The sequence below is a fragment of the Alexandromys fortis genome, unplaced genomic scaffold (assembly GCF_014885135.2).
Source record: "Alexandromys fortis isolate MF-2015 unplaced genomic scaffold, M_Fortis_MF-2015_v1.1 scaffold_111, whole genome shotgun sequence".
Classification (NCBI taxonomy): Eukaryota; Metazoa; Chordata; class Mammalia; order Rodentia; family Cricetidae; genus Alexandromys; species Alexandromys fortis.
In genome coordinates, this window is record NW_026067996.1 from 2,689,066 (window position 1) to 2,703,623 (window position 14,558).

Here is a 14,558-nt window from a genome sequence, read left to right on the forward strand (position 1 = left end):
AGAGAAACAAAAACATGGCCTTTGAGGGCAAGAGGATTTAACTAGAAAATATCTTGTTGAATGAGGTAATCCAGACCCAGAAAGACAAACATCACCTGTTCTCTCTCATCAGAGCCTACTAGCTCCAAAATTTCAGATGTGAGTATATATCCTAAAGCAACTGCAGAGAGAGAGAGACCAGGAAAGTAGAAAAGGGACTGTTTCCAGAGTAGTGGGGGGATGGAGGAGCAATAGAAAGGGGAGAACAGTAGGGTTCAACTATCTGATCAGAGAAACGAGAAAAAAAAGAGGGGATCTAACTAGGGAGGGAGGGAGGAAATACAGAAGAAGGAGAGAGGAGGGTAAAATAATAAGGATGTCTGAAAAGGCTACAGGGAATCACATGATTAACCATCTATCTAAATAACCACTATGATACAAAAAGTTGATTACATATACAGGAGAGGTTGATAGCCATTTGGGCAAGAAACTTCTCTTGCCTGGACTGTTGCATAAACTGAACACAAAGAACCTGCAGAATGAGGACTGCTGAACTTGCCTAAAGGTAAGATGGTCTTTCGGGGTTCCTGATTCATGAAAGAGTCTGCAAGACATTCTGCAGGACACAGCAGATAGTGACTGAACTGCCTTTGAAATTTCTTGCCTCATGAAAATTTCTACTGGATACTATGGGCCTGTAGGCCAAAGATGGATGTTCCAACAGTACAGAGGAACTTTGGGTGACTGCCCAGGCAGTGAGATGTCTCTGTCATTTCTAGAGTTTGGAAGTTGCTTATTTCTTGTTTGCTTAGGTAATATTATATCCTTCTGGAGTCTTTGATGGAGTTAAAGAATATATAGATAGTTATAGTTTTCCTTAGTTATGATAAAAGATAAAGTAGATGTAAATATTGTAACTGTAATTCTTACTTGATAACTGTTTTGTTATATATAATTTTGATATGTTAAAGTTAAAGCCTTCCTTTTTTGTTTAAATAGAAGGGGAAATGATGGAGGAAGGTCATTTGGTTAATAAAGAAACTGCCTTGGCCCATTTGATAGGCCAGCCTTTAGGTGGGTGGAGTAGACAGAACAGAATGCTGGGAGGAAGAGGGAAGTGAGACAATCACCATGCCTCTCCTCTCTGGGGCAGCCGCGATGAAGCTCCAGCTCAAGATGGACATACACTAGAATCTTCCTGGTAAGACACCACCTCGTGGTGCTACACAGATTACTAAATATGGGTTAAGCAATATATGAGTGTTAGCCAAGAAGAGGCTAGATATAATGGGCCAGGCAGTGTTTAAATGAATATAGTTTGTGTGTTGTTATTTCGGGGCATAAGCTAGCCAGGCAGCCAGGAGCCGGGCAGGACAAAAAGCAGGCTTGCTGCTCCTTCTACATACATGAGAAGCCTCTTTTGAACTATTGGTAAGGGTTGTCTAAGGGACTCCAAAAAACTTACAAACTATTGATATTTCCCTTGGTTGCCCCACAGAGGTGGAAGGTAATTCCCTATTGCTGAAGACACCATGCACTTCAGACACAGGGACCAGAGGCCCCTGACCTGGAACTGACCTGAATGCCTTCTCCCCGAGCACTCACTCATGGCACCAGAAGGCACCACACAAGCTTCCAAAGGAGGGACCAACCAATAGTCATTCCCAGCTACGGTGCCTATGAGCCGTGACAATGACCATCACAGCACAATAACCCAAGGGTACAGTAGTTTTGTGCAGGCCTTGGTGGAAAGCAAGAGCTCTCTGATTGGACTTGACACCTGCTTAACAAGGCAGAGTCTTGGCTAGCATCCATGGACGGTGAAGTCATGTCTCTCGGAGGAGAACCTACAACCACCACTTCACTGATTCAACACAATCCCTCACTACATTCTAAATACTTGTCCTTATACCCAAAGAGAAGTAAAGCTCTCACTCATCAAGGAACCTCTTTGCAACAGATTGATGCCATTACAGAAAATCCCAAGCAACCAAAATGCAGTGTTGTAGAGCCCAGTCCCAATGATTATATCTACAAAACATTCCCTCACCTAAGGCTCAGGGAACATTGAAGAAGAGGGATGGAAAGACAAAAAGAGCCAGAGGACCAGAGAGTTGGCTGTGAGACTGTGTCTCCAAGGAATGTCAAAAGCTACATCCATAAAATCTCATTAACATGACTACCTAGGCACAAACTGAACAAGATAACACCACCAGACATGTCAGAGTGGATGGGGCAAGACCACGAAACCTCAACCTTAGCTGGTTATGCAATACCAAAAGGTGAGCCCTGAAAACAGACAGACAAGTAACATCATACAGACTGAGAAAGTTATATTTATACATGTATCCACAATTAATGACAAAAGAGGCCATGAACTTGAAAGAGAGCAAGGAGGAGTATATGGGAGGTGTGGTGGTTTGAAAGAAAATGGCCCTGTTGTGGGATATTTGATGGTGCTGTGAAACTTAGAGACTGTGTTAATAAAATTAACCTTGGATTGGGAGTGGGGCCAGTTACTAGTTGACAGGAATTAGCCATAGAAAAGATAGAGAAGCCAGGAATACCAATAGAGAAACTCAGAGGAAAGAGTAGAATTTTTTTTTTTTTTGGTTTGGGATGTGTGGAGAGATGCTCTCTTGCTGGGTCTCTGACCAAAACAAAGGTCAGATGGTTGCTTCTTCAGGTTTTCATCCCAATATCTGACTCCTGAATCTTTATTGGTTAATAGAACAACTCAGATAAAAATAAAGGCACCCAAAAGGAGTGGCGTTAATGGGAGGCATGACCTTGTTGGAGGAAGTGTAGTTTTGTTGGAGGAAGTGTGACACTGTGGAGGTGGGCTTTAAGGGTTATATATGCTCAAGCCACACCCAGTGAGACAGACGTAGGACTCTCAGCTCCTGCACCATGTCTGCCTGCATACCACGTCACACCATGATGACAGTGGACTAAACCTCTGAAGTGGAAGCCACCACAATGAAATGTTCTTGCTTTAGAAGAGTTGCCATGGTGATGGTGTCTCTTCACAGTAATAGAAACCCTAAGATAAAAGGGTATGGAGAGAGGAAAGGGATGGGAGAAATGATGAAATTATATTATAATCTCAAAAATATAGGAATAAAAACCTAGAGACATTTGTAATTGAACATTAATCAAGAGTCTAGAAGCCAAGAGAACCATACATGGTTTGGATGTGGTCACAATATTTATTTATAATATGTTTCACATATATTAACAATAGAGGAGGACACTTGTTCATATACCGAGTATACCGTGCTCTGGTATTTCTGTGGAGTTGGAGAATACTGTCAGGGTTTTCCTAGTCTCATTGGTCTCGGAATGCTTGGGCAGGCTTTCTCAAGCAAAGTGTCTTGTGACCACTGCTTCAGCACTTCCATTTCTGAAAGAAGTAACAAAAGGCGGATTGGCAGAAGCGCAGAAAGACTTGGGCATCTTACATGCCAGTTCATGTCTCACACCGACGCTGAAGACCACAGGAAACCCGGCAGGGTATTAGGCTCCCAGCCTGCGGGGAAGTCATCTCATTGGCCAAAGTTTTCATGTAAAAGGTGGTCGATCTCCACGGCTCAGAATCTGCTCCTGTAGCTCTCTGAGTGTGCTCAGGGGTGCTGAAGGCCATCAGTAAGGCCGAGGGCTGGGAAGCCTACGATCCCGCTGTTTGACTTTTGTCTCGATGCTGGTAAACTTGGGCGTCTTTGAGGATATCTTGACAAAACAGCAGGAGATGCCCCCTTTCCCAGTGTCACTCTGTAACGAAGCTATTGGTGGACCCTCCCAGTGATGGCGAGGAGTCCAGGGCACCATGGACCGGAGTAAAGCATATTCCCAACAGCAGCAGGAAGAAACGAGTTCGGCTACTATCCAAAAACGGCAGTTTTCTAAAAATAAGTATAAATAGTGGATCTTACCCGAGCCAAGTAATTTTATCCCTTGGGAATTGTCTTTCTGTTACTCCCTTTTAGTAAGTGTTTTTATTTTTTTTTACTCTGAAGATTACTTTAAAAAACATATAATATTAGCACCAAGGCAGCGTATTTTTCCCCGAGATCTCATGAAACGGAATAGATACTATAGTTAGCAGTTGGTACAATCTGTGATGTTGCTAACTCGCTCATTGGCTAATGAAACGTTCCCACAATTGCCAAAAATACCCTTATTCAACTCACATAGCACCTCGATGACAGTTAGGTTGTTAAAAAAAATAATAATTACAATTCTCAAAAGGTAACAGTCAAACACATTTTCAGGTAACAAGTAAACAACAGTGTACCGTGATAATGAAGGGTCACCTTGTCATATACTACATATAATGTAGAGTACGTAAAATGCAGTGGTATGACTGCAAGGGAGGACGTCATGCATAGGCAGTCGCAATAAAAATCATTTTACGTACAAAAATATTACATCACAATAAATAATTTCAAACATAAATATTAAACTTTACATCATCAGGGTATTCCACGGGTTGAGTATCCCTCACTGAAATGCTTGAGACCGTCAGTGTATACTTCAGACACTTCGAAGACTTGGGGATGTTTTCATATACAAAGTGAGATATCTTGGGGATGGGACTCAAATCTGAATATGGTATTCACTCATGCTTCCTTCTTTTAAGTGGAGTTGGGGTTCACTAGGAGATTTTTTTTTTTAGTATAGATTTTAAGCAGTAGGGTACTCAGGAAGAGGGCAACACATGCCCAAGAATGTGGGCTATGGGCCTATGCACCTTTACATGTATGACAGAAACGTGATTTTGCATGGCACTTCAACGAATTTTGTGTATGAAACAAAGTTTCATAGCATGAAATTTTCCATTTGAGGTCTCATGCTGGTACTCAAAAGGTTTCAGAATTCAGACTTTAAATTTTTGGATAAGGGATGCTCAACCTGTATATATGCATATGTACACACATATACACACACATTCACACACACAAGCAGACAGGTCTGTACGCACGCACACAGATGCACCCAAATTTAAGGTGGAGGTATTGAATTACTATCCTTCATCCATTCCATAATGGCTTCCTCTTCAGAGCCCCTGGGGGGAAAAAAAAAAACAAGTCAGGAGTTACAAACTTCCTACACCAAAGACTGGAGGTCAAGAAAAGGCGAATCAGCTACTTCCACATGAAGAATTATAAAGCGTCGCTTAGGATCTTCTCCAGGTTAGAAAGTGAATTCCTATTTATTTGGTCATCTCTTTACTTATTTCTTTTCCATAAGCAACACAGAAGTGGGCTGGAGAGGTAGCTCCATAGTGGGGTGTCTGTCTAGTCGTGTGAGGTCCTGGGTTTGACCTCCAGAACCACAAAAGGAGAGCTGTGGTGATATTTTGTTTGTGATCTAACAAATAAAGCTTGCCTGAAGATCAGTGTGCAGAGCTAAGACTCTAGTCAGCTAGAGAGGCCCGGCAGTGGTGGCACACACTTTTAATCCCAGCACTCGGGTGACCGGCCCAAGGATCTCTGTAAATTCAAAGCCACCCTAGGCTACATGAAAGTGATTTGGTCTAAAAGAGAAACAGAACCAGGCAGTGGTGGCTCACCACCTTTAATCCCAGCATTAGCAGGATGGAGACAGGCAGGGGCATGGCTGGGTGGAGAGAGAGGAATGTAAGGCAGGAGGAGACAGCAGCTAGTGGCATTCAGTCTGCAAATTCTCAGAGACAGGATCTTGGACCCTTTGGTCTGAGGATTTGGCCGAGGCAAAAAGAACATTAGTGGCTGACTGCTCTGTTTCTCTGATCTTTAAGCTTTACCCTAATATCTGACTCTGGGTTTTTATTATATGGCCAACTAGAATTTGTGCAGCAGAGAACAGGCAAGTGGTGTGTTGAGGAGAGGCACTTGCTGGAAGATGAGAGCTGAGCCTTGTGAGTTGGTCTTCGGTCCCTAGGCATGTGACAAATGTGCATGCCCCAACACATACACACATAAATAAATGTAATTTTTTTTAAAAAAAAAAGGAAAAAAAGAATAATTACAAAAGAATGACAGAGAAAAAAGTTCAGTGCCTAGAAATCTCATCTGTGATAATATTCAAACGTTATGACCTTTCCTTCCAGTCTTCTTACATACATGTAAATTTTGTACATATGTACTCATATTTCATGACAGATAACACATACAAGAAAAGCAGATATAAAACACATATGAAAATGGGGTCTCTAGCATATATAAGCTGAGTTTTGTTGACCTGTGCCTTGTAGCTGAAGGCATCAGGATAATGAAAAGTGGGCAGTGTAGTATTTTTTTTGCCCAGCAGAGGGAACACTTGTTGGCATATGAGTCTCCTGCGGATTATGATAAAGATTCTGATTTCTTGTATAGGGTGTGTGTGTGCAGGGGAGGGGAAGGGAGACATTAAGGCCCGCATTTACAACAAGATCTAGATGACACCGAGCTGTTGGTCCCACTGTGAGTGGCAAATCTGCAGTGACTGAGAGCATTGCTGTTGATGTAAGCTCTCACTGGGGCTGCAAGGGAAGGTCGCTGTGACCTTAAGGTTGTGGGCTTCAGCTTCTTCTACTGCAAAATAAGGACAGGAGCTCTACCTCATGATGTCCTTGTGAGGATTCAATGAAACCATGCCTGGTAAGCTGCTCAGCACAGCGGAGCCCAGAAAGCACCGGCGCGGCTGTGCTTATTATATCCTTGCAGGGCTTATCTCAACCCCCTGCATCACAATTTTTAATATCCAGAACATAGACCTCTGGATCTACCAGAGACCTTAGGAAGTGAGATTCCTGGAGGTGAAGCCCAGCAGGCAGGTTTTCAACAGGCAATACAGAGGAACTAATGTCTAAGACCTGAGACTTGGGGTCAAGAGTGAGAGACAGATGTCTCCGGCACAGAAAGTCAGATAAGCAAGAATGTCATTATTGGGTCAGCTTCATGATGCTCGACGGGAGCCCTGTCTGGAGGAAAGGACACTCACTCAGATCTGCTCGTCAGTAGGCTACAGAGAAAGATGAAAGGGGCGGGGAGGGCACTTACCTTAGTTATGAAACTCGCACCTCCAGGCCAGTGCCCGAGGATGGAGTGCACTTCCCACAGTAACCGCCACATTTCCCCACAACCCGGGTACCATCCTGCAAAAACACGCAACACCTTAGATGACTTGTGAGGTTGGGGGATTTCGGGGGCTTATAACTGGTTTTCAGGGAAATGAATCCCTGTACCCATAGTAAGTGTTGAAATGAAACTCGACACACCCAAACCAGTCTAATTGCATAGGCCGGCAGAAGAGGCTCACAGATTCAATCCAGACACTACCATCTGGCTCTGGTTGACCTAAAAGCTAGAGTGGATTTTACCTTGTTGGTTTGTCTGAAACAAAGCAAGGGTTTTGCTAAGTGTCCCAGGCTTGCCTCAGCCTCCCAGAGTCTGAGATTAAAGGTATATATCTCCGTGCCTGGTTAGTTTTGACTTTACTATGCAGTCGAGGAAAATCAAACCTAGACCAGTATATCTTGACACCTGAAAATTCAAATTCTGGCACGGTCAGCATCATTTATGTGCCTGCAGCCTATAGCTGCTTTCACGCTGTCATAAGAGAAAAGAATAGTGCCGCTGCCCAATACACCGTGAATCCCAGCCGCGCAACTCAGCTCTTGCGAGGGTGAGGTGTATCAAGAAATCATAACATTTTCATACTACAGTTGCGAGGGCGAGCCTTCATTGTCAGCTCATCTGGGTTTTAGAGTCACCTAGAAAGACAATTCTGGACGTGTTCCAGAGGAGGGAAGCTCGCACTCTCAATACAGGCTCAGAGCTTAGACTGAACCAAAGCCCGGAAGAATCAGAAAGCGGGATGTGTTCCCCCTCCATCTTTTTGCTGTCTGACCGTGGATGCCTTGTGGTCGCTGTCTCGCTCCAGCCACCACGCTTTCTCACCATGATGGCCTGCACCCTGAGACCAAGTAGGAGGAAACCCTTCCTCCTTCTGGTAGCTTCTGTTGTGTATTTTGTCACAGCAATGGGACAAGTGACTAACATGCCACCAGCCTGCTGCACCGTGGTAATCAAGAAAAAGATGAGAACAGTGGGTTTTAAATGACCTGCTTTAATACACAGGGGCGTGCGAATGTTCTGGGACCAACTTCAGACGACAGATGACTGCGTTTATCACACCGTGGCAGCACACAGGTGCTTAAGGAAGAAAACATACACTGACGTCACCACACTAAGCACTTGTTACAATGTTTCCAACGTAGGAGGAAGCAGTGGTCGGAACTTGGAAAATTTAGAATAGGCTATCAACACAGCATACTTGGTTCACACTACTGAAAACGAGAATAAGTGCATTCCATGTGGTTCAACTATTAGCAAAATAACCAAAAATAATTTACCCACTGAGTTAATAATGTTTGGTTTAACAGCAAGAACCGAAGAAGCAGTTAGAGAGGAAACGAGCAGGCCTGAGAAAATCGGCCCCTTGGCAAGAAGAAGGGGTTCTTGCGAGTTCTTCGGAATGGGAGGCAGGGCATCAGTCAGTTAAGAGAAAGGCAGACAGATCACTTGGTCTGGTTTTTCTCTGGCTCCCAAGGAGTCAACAGATGTTGCTGTTTATTTGAGGAGACAATACTCATTCTGCAGGAACTAAAACGGATGCCTGTGCACTGCCTCTGTTGAACAGACAGACTCCAAGAGGCTGAGAAAGAACCGGAGCAGAGGGACGAACCACTCTCTGGGATGTTCTATCAGCTACTTTTCTCACCGACAAAATTCCTCACAAAAGCAGCTTAAGGGAAGAGGATGGGTTTATTTGGGGCTGCAGTTTGAGAGTCACGTGGGGGAAGGCAGGGGCAGTTGGAGGGTGAGCAGCTGGTCACAACACTGTATCCATTGTCAGGAGGCTGAGGGTGCTGATTGGGGAGCCCAGCCCTTGTGATGTCACCACCCAGTTCTAGGATTGGTTTTGGTGAGACCTAGAGCCTGAACACCTGACTCATCTGTTGTGCAGGAGTAAGGACTTAGCATCCGTCAATATTTTGAGTAAGTTTTGTGAGGTCAGAGATGAGAATAAAAACTGTTCCCTGTCACTACAAGTGAACCTTAAATGACCTTGAATGTTAGCTTTGCTATGAAGTCTGTGATAGTCCTTAAGAAACTTACCCTATAACCGCGGAAAATGACCCGTACAGGGAAACCTTATACTATGTTAAAATAATATTGCTTATGTAATAAGTGATGTTAAGCATTCTTCCTGGGCCATCACCAGTTATAATGAGCCACATGCATCTCTATCCTGCACACACTCACAGTGATTGTATTTCCTGAGCACAAACTGCAGACCCTTTAGTGTGGTCTGGACTTTAATATGAGGAGAAAAGAACCTTCATATTTCAAAATCCATTTAACTAGGTTATTTAACAAGAAGCTCCCATGTAATTTTCAGCTGCAAATGATCCACTGAAAAGCAGGTATCATGGTGCTAGAGAGATGACTCGGCAGTTAAGAATGCTCACTGATCCTGAAGAGAACTTGGTTCCCAGCACCCACGCCAGGCAGCTCACACTGCCCCTAACTTCAGCTCCAAGGAACCTGATACCTTCGAGCCTCCTTGGGTACCTGCAAACTCAGGCCGGCAGGAGCACACATGTAAACAAATCAACACATTTTTTTTTTAAACTAGCCAACATCAAAAGACAACTCTGGGAAAATTGTATCAAGGCCGGCCAAACATGAGCATGCTTAATTAAAATTGTATAGGTGTGAGCAGGCAACAGGCAATTGTGTTTGCCAATATCTGTTTACGTAAAAAGGCATTTAGCGACATGAAACAAAACTTCATTTCCATCATCACCAGAGAGCAAATGTTTACCATAAATCTTGATAATAGAAAACACTAGCGAGATCAAATGTTTATTTCTCCAATATTGGAGAAATTCCTCCCTTAGTAGATTGGTGTTAAAAATGCTACTCAGTTATTAGTATATTTAGAATTCAACCAGTAGCATTTTAAAGAAGATTTGTGAATGCGTGCGCGCGAGCACATGCATCTGAAGAGACCAGAAGAGGGCAGCAGGTGCCCTGGGACTGGAGTCAGAGATGGTGACAAGCCTTCGTGTGTTCTAGGGATGAAACCTGGGTCCTCTGCAGAGCAATAAGTGCTTTAATCACTGAGCCATCTCTCCAGCCTCACTAATATAATTTTTGAGCATGTCTGTATTCTCTTGACATATATACATATGCTGTGGGACAGTGGTCTTTAATCCTGTCACTTGTATTATTTTTAATAAAATGCTGATTGGCCAGTAGCCAGGCAGGAAGTATAGGCAGGGCGACCAGGCAGGAAGTAGAGGCGGGGCAACGAGAATGCTGGGAAGAGGGAAGAATAGACTACAGTCGTGACCCAGCCACAGAAGTAAGATGTGACTGCCTCACTGAATAAGGTACTGAGCCACGTGGCTAACATAGACAAGAATAATGGGCTAATATAAGTTATACAAGTTAGCTAATGGGACAATCAGTTTATAATTAATGTAGACCTCTGTGTGATTTCTTTGGGACTTAATGACTGTGGGAACTGGGCAGGACAGAAACCTCGGACAACATAAATATTATTCATATATAATATAACTAATCCTGCCATTTGGCTGAAAAACCCTCAGTCTTTTCTATGTAGCCCCTCACTGAAAAGAGTTGCTGATCCCTGGTCTAAGTCCCTCGTAGTCAGTGCGGGGGAGACAGGCACATTCGTCTCGTGCGGCTCTTCCACACGTCCATTTATGACTCTACACGACCTTGCTCCACAGGGCCTTTGCACGTGCCATTCTCTGCCGGCTGAGATGCTCTTTTGTGCTTCCTATACGTCCCACCGACCCTGCTAAACTCATCAGAGCTCAGTTCAAAGGCAGCTTCCTCCGGGACGTGTTCTCGGCTCAGTTGTCCACGGCCAGTTCTCTGCAACTGCACCTTTTTTTATAACTTTTTTTTTTTTCACGCTAGAATGTAAGCTCCATGATGTAAAGGTGGCATCTTGCTAAAACTGGAAGCATCTAAGAGCAAGGGCTGTGTAAGGCTAACAGTGACGCCAATCACACATTTGTTAAATGATGAGATGAATGATAGAAAAAACAAAGCCGGATTCTCTTTGAGCTGTAAAAGTCTTGTTAATTAGTTTCGCTAAGGCTTTCCCGCACGTTGAAAACATGCTCTGCTCCAGTGTAGTGCCAGTGCCGTACCCACACCACATGAGCCCTGTAAACCATGCCTCCTCCATGACGGGAGAATGACCTGCACACACTTTCCCCTCATGTCTGTGGGCTCCATCCCCAGCACTGGGGCAAGGGTCGTAAAGACCGGCTTCCTATAGCACAGTTGTGATGTCTCTTGCAAAAACTGGGTCATCTCAGTTTTGTTTGTTTCTTTTTCGTTTTTTTAAGGGAGGAAAGGAGTAGTCCTGGAAGAGAGATCAAGAAAGAAAACCAAACACTGCGAGTTTAACAACAAAATGAGAGAACAAAATGCTTTCTCTCTCTTAAGATTTTTCACACATTTGACTTTGGGTGTGACTGATCCGGGAAGAGATTCCCGTCACTCCTGTGGTGCTGGCTCCTGTCTGCTAGGTCTGGAAGTAGTCCCTGCAGCCTCTGGCTCTCCAGCCACGAGCTGTAAGCAGAACGCTGGTTGTAACAGAGGGCTGGTGACCGTCAGGACATCTAGGGCCATCTTTAGTATTCTCAGATCTAAGCTGAGCCCAGACTCCCCAGTCCATCATGGGAGAGGCTCTAGAACTCAGGTCTGTGGCTGGCATGGCCTCTTTACTGATACGTTGGTTGCTTTGGTTTGGTTGTAGGGCTTGGGATTACTGATGCATTGCCAATTTGTTTTGGTTGTAGGGCTTGGGATCGGCCTCTTTAAAGAAGCCCTGGCAGCCGCGGGCTCCTGGAGCATCTGTTAAATGGGCAAACTGGTCTCTCCTCATACTTTTCTGTAGTGAAATAACACATCAGCCACTGGCACAGGGTTCATTCTAACCTGTGTGCTTAACAAACCGCTATCACGGAGATACTTGTGAGTGTATCTGTGTCCTATCACGGAGGCACTTGTGTGCGTATCTGTGGAACCTGGGGCCACGCTTGGGTATAGTTCCACACTTGCTGAAATGGGGTTTCTTACCGGCCTGGCACTCACCAAATAGGCTACGGCTGGCCAGTGAGGCCCAGGGATCTTCCCATCTCAGTGCTGGGATTGTAAGTGTGTGCTGCCACGCCCAGCCGGCTACTTTATGTGGGTTCCTGGGGATTGAGCATAGTGCTTTGTTGACTATATCTCTCTGTCCTTACAAATTAATTTTGTGAGAACCTCCATCCTGGCCTGTCTTCACTGACAGAAAAGACCTGATCAGTAATACATTGAAAAGAAAATAAAGTTGCTATTGGCTTTAAGGTAGTCACACTGTCTCCTCAGATGAGACTCTGCTAATTGAGGCAAAGCAATTGAGATAAACTGAACTACGTGTGATGATACCGCTCTCAGAGGATGCTGAAGATGTCAGCATCCCGGCAGTTGCCAGACTGAAAACAAAGCAAAACAAAATTGCGCAATAAGAAAACATGGCTGCCATGGAGACAGCTTCTTTCATAGAAAAAAAAAAAAGGCACCAGAAGCCCTCACTGACATGTAATGAAACTCTGGTTTTTATTTCTTTATTCCAGTCTAATTCTTTTTTAAATAAATATTTTGTTAATAATCGCTCCAGCTGCTGCATATAAAGGGAGAAAATGACTCACGGCCTCATCAGCAGAGCCTGTAGTCTCAGTTTTCACTAAGTCTTTCATTTTTCTCAGGGGATAGGATTTTGGAAATCTGGTGTCTGTGATTCAGTGAGGGGGTCTATCTCACTAAGTATGTTCTGTCTTTAGTGGACAGGGAAGGAGGCTCAGGTTTGTTAAGAAAATCCACAGTGATATTAATAATTAGAGACATAATTTTAGGACTTCAAATGAAATGTTAGGGTTAAGATGACACGCAAAATGAACTTTTTCTGTAACCTCTTACAAAACACAGCACATGTATTTTCTCCCAAACATGATCCTCAGACAGCTATGTATGTACAAATAGACGCATAAACACTGTATGGTTTCCATAGAAACATGCAGACTAAAATGTACATGCATAGAAAATATGAATCTACAGAACTCGACCTTGTAGGTCTGTGGAATGCTTTGGAGACTTGGTAAGTAGTGGGTTTCCAAAAGGCGGAGGGCAGTCCACACACATACACTGACTTCCACTATACCATGAACACACACGTGCATTGTTCATTTCTTAACTCCGTTATTATAAAGGAATTCGGAGGTAGAAAAAGCCTGTTTGCTCCAAACAATATAACTTTCCTTATTTTATAAAGCGATTATTGTATTTACAATCCTTCCTATAGCACAAGGAATCCCTGATAGATGGTAGTCCCAGAGAACAGGCTCCCCACACCTTAAAGATCCCCCAAGCACATAAGGAAGGCAGGGACACCCTGAGCATCAACCTCAACCAGCCAGAAGAGGGTGCCCTTTCAGCTGCCTGGTCCTGAAGACCCAGTGGAAGTTCTGGGGAAGGGAAAGCTCCCTAAGCAGCCTGACATTGTGAAAGCCAAAATTTTCAGTAGAAGCACTGAAGAGAAGATAAGGGTGTTGGAGGTGCTAGTGTTCTCCACTTAGGGAGGCCAGTTAAATGCTAACATTAAAAAAAATCCACGCCACTCTGAATATGATAAAAGTTCTCACTATCACGCTCTACACCACTTGGTCCAGCGTATCCACGGCATACATACACCTGCTCCTCAGAGACTCAGAGCATCCTGCTAGCCCATCAATTGTTCTGCTATCACAGTTTGTGGTCAAGGAACTCTGACATAGCCTGACACTCCGTCCAGCTCCTGTACATTCACGTCCTCTCATAGGGATCCCCTGTAATATCGTCACACGATGAGGTGAGCACAGGGTGTTTTACAGCAAATACTCACACCTCTCTGCTTAGAACACACCGCTACAATTGCTTTTATTTTATTAGAAGTTGTTGTTAATCTCTTACTGGGGGCCCTGTTTGCAAATTAAGCCATCATAGGCATGAACAGACAGAGTAAAACCAGTAAAGTAGAGTTTGGTACGTCCTGAGATCTCGGGCATCTACTGAGAGCCATCCAAGCACAAGAGGGGACCACAGCATCTGAATGATAAGAATGAGTTGTCTTAGGTAAAGACAGGCATCAAGGTTCTTTCCGCTGTGAACAAGGAAGCACACAGAAACTTTGTCCCCAGGGGTGAGGTGCCATGTCTAGCTTTCTGTGGCATTACAGATCCGTGTTTAACCTGCACCACTGGGATTTCCTTTTAGTTTTTCTCAGGGACAATGTTTTATTCCCAAGCAGGCTTGGGGAAGCGAGGCTTTCATGGGGGGGGCATTGGCCGGGAGTGGAAACGTTACACAGTTCTCAGAGTGCCCCACGCAGAACGGCTTGTGCAGACCTATTGAAGGTCTGAATGCGACAAGCAGGTTGACTTAACAAAGGGCAGGAGTTTTCAAACCGTAGTTATTGACTGGGAATAT

At 44.2% G+C, this 14,558-nt stretch overlaps 1 protein-coding gene across 6 annotated transcripts in view; it reads right to left on the bottom strand.

The window, feature by feature from the left end:
• Positions 1 to 3,168: 3,168 nt before the first annotated feature.
• Positions 3,169 to 14,558, bottom strand: part of Adamts9 (ADAM metallopeptidase with thrombospondin type 1 motif 9) — a 161,186-nt gene continuing 149,796 nt past the window's right edge. For 5 of the 6 annotated variants that reach the window (XM_050160229.1, XM_050160230.1, XM_050160231.1 and 2 more), the window contains 2 exons: positions 7,002 to 7,096; positions 3,169 to 5,044 (listed from right to left, as the gene is read on the bottom strand). In XM_050160229.1, coding sequence (XP_050016186.1) covers positions 7,007 to 7,096 — 90 coding nt within the window. In that variant the 3' untranslated portion in view covers positions 3,169 to 5,044; positions 7,002 to 7,006. The remainder of the gene's footprint in view (positions 5,045 to 7,001; positions 7,097 to 14,558) is intronic. The other variant, XM_050160228.1, reaches the window with a different exon arrangement.